This window comes from Artemia franciscana, unplaced genomic scaffold (assembly GCF_032884065.1).
Source record: "Artemia franciscana unplaced genomic scaffold, ASM3288406v1 PGA_scaffold_33, whole genome shotgun sequence".
NCBI lineage: Eukaryota > Metazoa > Arthropoda > Branchiopoda > Anostraca > Artemiidae > Artemia > Artemia franciscana.
Window position 1 is genome coordinate 944016 of NW_027062668.1, and position 6773 is coordinate 950788.

General features: G+C 35.9%; 1 protein-coding gene across 1 annotated transcript in view; it reads right to left on the reverse strand.

The window, feature by feature from the left end:
- Positions 1 to 6773, reverse strand: part of LOC136041701 (protein EFR3 homolog cmp44E-like) — a gene marked incomplete at its 3' end in the record, with an annotated part of 95514 nt that overhangs the window by 44052 nt on the left and 44689 nt on the right. The window contains 1 exon segment of the mRNA XM_065726430.1: positions 4182 to 4325. Within this exon segment, the coding sequence (XP_065582502.1) occupies positions 4182 to 4325 (144 nt within the window).

Here is a 6773-nt window from a genome sequence, read left to right on the forward strand (position 1 = left end):
TCAAAAATCCATTTCTCCTCCAATCCAAATAAGCCTTCAAATCCTCTCTACTTAACCCAACCTTCCAAAATACCTCCTCTCCCAACTACCCTTTATCTGTCTATAAAATTTTAACGACCCTGAAAGATCCAGACTTGCCCATCATATCTGGCTTTCTTGGTTATTCAGTCTCTCTTGTACCTCCCTTGTTACTATCTCCTCCACACCCATAATCCCCTTTCCTTCACTCCACCATTCCCCTAATCCACACTTATCTAAGATATCTTTAATCTCCGCTGACCACCCTACTTCACTTTTCAGTCTCAACGCCTCTAGGTATGCTGCCTTTGCTACTGTAAATCTCTGCATACCCAGTATCCTAACCCAATATCTCACCATAGTCACTAGCCTCATAGATCGCAGCGATGCTAACCCTAAATCCCCCTGGATTACCAAATTACTAAACGAATCCCCTAGTCCCAACATCCTTTTATAACATCTCATCATAACCACCTCATGTTTCGAACCTTTCCGATAGCCGCAGACCTCTGCTCCATAATGCATCGCCGGTACTATCTTACTTGTCCAAATCCTCTTATGTACTCTAATATCTCTAACCCGTCTAAGACTACTCCTCGTTATTTCACCGCTAATCACCGCTAATATACCTCCCCCTTGCATTCGCTAGATCCAGATGCCCACTTAATTTATCATTACTAGTAAACTTAACCCCTTATTTTTTATCTTATAAAATATAAACAAATCCATTTTTCACTGGTATAGTTTCACCTTTAAAGGAAAAACTCACATCTTTACTTTCCATGGCTTTACGACCAAATACCAACACCGCTGTCTTCGATGTGTTCAGGATTAACTTCTTTTCTTTTTAACTAATACTGAAATAATAAAAATGCACTAAAAAAAATTCTTCCTTGGCTTTTCCCCAGTGTTGATATTGTTACTTTGATTGCTGTTATGTAATTTAGTAGCAACCAGGATTTGTTCCGTCACCTATGCCCTTTGAAAAATCTAAATTACGCATTGGCATAATTACCGTTTTATCTTTAGTGTCAGGGTATCTTAGTATCAGCTTATCTTAGTATCATAGGGTGGCAAATCAACAAATTCAGTTGAATTGAGAAATTCTAGAGTGAATTCCATTCCTCCTTCGTATATATCTTTTATAGACGCTAAAGTAGCCCGTTGCTTAGTCCATTCTAATCTCTGAAATATCTAAATTATACAATAGCATAAGTATTGTATTATTCTTTATTTTAAGTTAGATTTTAGTTTGTAAATCAATGTGATATATTTTTTGCTTTTTCTTGTTTCATGTCTTTTTCTTTAGCTGTTCAAAGTGATTTGTCATCCTGTGTAATTTTGCACTTTTCATAGTTAATAAAAACCAATTCCTCTTTCCTGTTTATGATTTACAGACTCATAAACGCTAAACTAATACGTTCATTAACTCAATTGTAATTTTGCTTTGTCTTCTCACTGCAGATTCCGTTGTGCAACATTTTCATTTGTTTCATGGCTGTTTCTTCAGTGGTTCGGAATTATTTGTCATCTTTTGTAATATTGCTTGCGTCATAGAAGGTCGTATGAAGGTGGTTCAAAATCATCTTTAGAGGTTAGATTGATTTTTATTTTGCAATAAACTTGTCCAACTACTTTGTAGCTGAAAACGTTACTACTATTGACGGTTTGATAATCGCTTACATTGAACGAAGCTGAACCAGAACAAAGCTAAAGCAAAACATGGGATCAGGTTTGGATTTGTTTGTTGAACCTTAAAAAGAGCGAGCCATACCAATTCATTGTAAAATTGTGGAAGTGGGAATTCAATTTAACCAAGCATGCAGCAATCTCCAAAGGAATCGCCTTTGTTTGATACTCCTTCCTCGGGAACATGGCTCCATAGTGAATGCAAACAACATAGAAGGGTCTCAATGACTTGTAATTAACAATACTTGGAATTTGGAATCGCTAGTGAGCTCGACTTCACATTAACGTTTTTTTAGTGTATACACATAGCAAGACGATGGGGAATTTCCCAGATGATCAGCAGATTAGATTCCAGTGAATCAGCAACATTTATACCGCGCACATTTCTTGTTGAAAGTCTGACTGTTTCTTCAGAGCAACATTTTATTTCTTCTCAGTCTGATTTCTGCTTCAACGAAACCATGAAAGATTATTTCGGAAAACTCAAAAAAAGGATTTGCTTCGTCATTTCCTGGAATATTGCCAAATTAGGAACAGAACGAGAAATATAGTTTTAGGCAGATTGTGGATCTTTACACACAAAGACAAGTAGCTTAAGTATGCTTAAGATATGGATGAATACCATTTGGAATGAATACTTGTAATTGCGTAGTTTGTGGCATCTTTGTACTTAGTTTTGCGCCAAAGCTTGCTGGCGTCAAAGATTGCGATGGCGTTGTTCTTCTCACGTAATATTTTTTTCTAATTCACTTTCGTTTTTGACTCATTCTGATTCTCGATTTCGCTTGTCTTCTAGCCGCAAAATCCTTTGCTCTTCACTTTCATTTTAGAAACAATCTGATACTCGCTTTCGCGTGTCAACTATTAGCGTAATTTATGGCATCTTTGTAGCTTTGCACTTATATTTGCGCCACAGCTTGCTGGAGTCAAAGATTGCGATGGCGTTGCTCTTCTCACATAATATTTTTTTTCTAATTCACTTTCGTTTTGACTCATTCTGATTCTCGCTTTCGCTTGTCTTCTAACCGCACAATCCTCTGTTCTTCATTTTCGTTTTTGAAACGTTCTGATACTCGCTTTCGCGTGTCAACTAACCACAACATTTGCGCAGTTCATGGCATCTCTGTAGGTTTGTACTTAGATTTGCGCCACAGCTTGCTAGCGTCAAAGATAGCGATGGCATTGTTCTTCTCACGTAATATTTTTTTCCTAATTCACTTCCGTTTTTGACTTATTCTGATTCTCGCTTTCACTTGTCTTCTAACCTCACAATCCTTTGTTCTTCACTTTTATTTTTGAAACGTTCTGATACTCGCTTTCGCGTGTCAAATAACCACAGCATTAGCGTAATTTATGGCATCTTTGTAGGTTTGTACTTAGATTTGCACCACAGTTTGCTGGCGTCAAATGTTGCGATGGCGTTGTTCTTCTCAAGCAATATGTTTTCCTAATTTACTTAAGTTTTGATTGATTCTGACTCTCGCTTTCACTTGTCTTCTAACCGCACAATCCTTCGTCCTTAACTTTTATTTTTGAAACGTTCTGATACTCGCTTTCACGTGTCAAGTAACCACACAATTCTTTGTTCTTTACTTTCATTTTTGACGTGTTCTGATTCTTGCTGTCACTTATCTTCTTACTTCTCTGTTCTTCATTTTCATTTTTGGTTCATTCTTATCCTCGTTGTCGCACGTCTTGTAAGCGCATATTTTGTGTTCTTCACTTTCTTTTTTACTCGTTCTAATTCTCGCTACCACTTATCTTTTAGCCGCGTATTTTGGCTTGTTTTTGTTTCAATTTTGTTTTTGGCTTGTTGCAATTATCGGTTTTCCAAGTATTCTAACCTCTTACTTTTTTGTTGTTCATTTTTGTTTATCATTACTTCAGAAATTTTTCAAAGCCCTTTCTATTAGCTGCTCGGATTGGTCTTGTCACATTTGCTGGTCTAGGTTGTTCATTCCCCCCCCCCATGAATTTACATTTCTTGGGTCATCCTCTTGATCTAGTCTCAGTTGGTGATCCAGTTTGTTCATCTTAAGCAATTGTTAATTTACATTTTTTTTCCTCTAGGTATTATGAAACTGCTTAAAACACGTTCTTTGCCCTTCACTTTCGTTTTTGATTCGTTCTGATCCTTGTGGTCGTATGTCTTGTAACCACATATTACTTTGTTCTTGACTGTTGTTTTTGATTCGTTGTAATTTTCAATGCTGCTTATCTTGTAACCGAATATTTCTTTGTTCTTCACTTTCGTTTTGACTTGTTGTAATTGTCGTTTTCGTAAGTATTTTAACTGCATATTACTTTTTTTAATACTTTTTTAATTTTTTTTTAATTTTCAATAATACTCAATTTTCTCTGTTTTAATTAATGTTTTACTCTTTACTATATTTTCATTCCATGTCAATATAGGTAAATTGAACTTATATTATTTTTTCCTTAAGCTACAATCTTTTACATTCATAATTACTTACGCTAACAGTGGCTTCAAGAGGATTTCTTCACAATTGAAAGGAGTTCTTTTGAAAATTTCACACAGACAGGATTCAGCTATAGTCGACGGGTCGTTTTGTTGAGATTCAGAATCAAAATCGGGCGTTCGTCTATCCCCCAAAGGCCTGGAAAATATACTATTGTCAAAGGCTAGAAAACTCTAAAAGTATTCATTTTCCCTACTAGAAATCCTTTAACTAAATTATTATATTGTTTTGTAAATTACAATTTATCATAAATAATTAAGCTCAACCTTTCATCGGCTTCCTTGGCGTGATAGTCTCTTCCAAGCTGGGATGACAGAGGAAAGTTGGAGGAAAAAACATCCCTGTAATAAAGTCCCAGTCCCTATAAAAAGACCTATCAACACAAACACCGACAACAGCCTCTTGAAGATGTCACTATTGCAACACCTGTTTGGGACGAATGGACCTGGCCTCGTCGACACCCTAAGTGCCACCAAGGGCTCTGAATATATTTAGATCTATGGTAACAGAATCATTAAATTAATTCAGCGTTATGAAACCGTTTTAACCATCAGCTGGATTCATAGAAGGATCTATTTAGTTTAGTCATTCACTAATAAAATACAAAAGACATCAAAACAAAAACAGTGTTTTATCTTCTTAAAACTTAAAAAAAAACTTTTTCGTATGCTGACCATGGTCTGCGTTGCGCCGGTACCGATCCGCTGATTTAATGCCTTCAGCCAGAAGTGCAATGCGTGTTTGGAGGCAAATCATCCAACTCTTCCCATGTTTTTCCCCCAGATTTCTCCAGGTACCCATCTAAAGCTGGCATTGTTATCATACATACATATATGTATACATACGTATACATACATATACATGTATACATACATACATACATACATATATATATATATATATATATATATATATATATATATATATATATATATATACATATATATATATATATATATTTATATATGTATACATACGTTTTTTAATTATATCGCATCAACCTTCTCTTAAAAAATATTTCTGCACACTAAAAAAACAAACAAAAAAACACTTTTTAGGGTGTAGCCTGTTATGCAAACGTTTCGTTGGCAAAGATAGTTTTAAATATTAAAACTGTACGGTTACCATTTAAAATACCAAGGGCATTAAAAATTTTAATCTGATTGTTTGAATTGCTTAAGGGTAAACTTATACTGGCATACATATCTTAGTAAGCTAGGTAAAAACGGGAATTCAATTTGTAATCAAAAATACTTTCATATGCAGATTTACAGTTTTTAGTAGCTGAGGATGCCAAATTTTGAAAAAGAAACGTGGGTGAAAAATTAGCTAAAAACGGCTAAAACACTTTGCAGCAAACACCGTAAGAAGATGTAACTTTCATTTGGATTTGTTAGTAGTCTTTGACAATCAATCAAGGTTGCCACCTGTAGATCGAAAGCATTATTTTAGCACTATTTTATCCTAAGTAGCGCTGTAGCACGTGCTACATCTAATGACCAAATAGTGACACATTCGTGCTACAATTTGTCTCACTTTCACGGTGCAGTTTTTTTCTCTTTGTCTGGAACGAAATAATTAAAATTCTGAAAAAAGGCAGAATAATTTTACAAAAAGGGCGGAGCTCCTTTTTCCCGTGTTTCTTTTTGAAAGGTTGGCGTAAAGTTAATATAACCTGGACCGCCTTTTTACCGTGTTCGTTTCGAAAGAGTAGCGCTAACCTTGAAATAACCAGACGTAAAATTTGACCTAAACTAATCCAAGTACGATTAAACAGACCACGCATAAAAAAGAATATCGAGTGTAGCACCGAAAATCGTTGCGTGGCACGGAAATTTGGGCGAATTAAGCCCTTTAGGAACTGGCGGTGGTGGCAACCCTGGAATCAATAGATTGTTAATATTGGAATTTTAAGGGACGGAAAGCGTTGTCAAATTTAGCAATTAGTTTTGCTTATACATTCCGACCCTTCGACGTGGTAACACCGACAAAATATAACACTAACTAAAGGTCCAGACGTCGGGAAATATTTTTATTTTGATGTCCTTGATATCTGAAAACCGTTTTGGTGTTCATCCATAGACCTGTTAATTTGTTACAAACTGGAGACCAAACAGAATAGCTAGCTTACAAGGTTGGGAAATGCCACTAGTGTTGACACAAAACAACCTCAACACCATCTAGTGTTTGGTGACACTTGGCATTTTTCAGTGTAATAATAAGAATAATTCATTCAATTTGCGTAGTTGCTAAAATTAGTGCAGTAATAAGGGTCTGATCTCAAATCCTGACAGAAAAACTATTACAAAGCTTGAAAAAATGTCAAGTGTGGCCAAACGTCAGATGGCGTTGATGGTCTTTTTTGACGATGCCAGTGCCAGTTTCCACTCTTGTAAGTTACCCATACTGCTTGGTATTGACTCTTTGTGTTTTGGCGAGCTCAGTGAACTTTTTATTCAAGCCACCAGCAAAAGTTTTCTAAGGTATTTGAAACAGGCGACACCAGCTATTCATGGTTGTTTCTCTATTATCTGGCTAATTACCACCATTCTTGTTAGATGCCTGATGGCTATTTGCCTGTTCCCA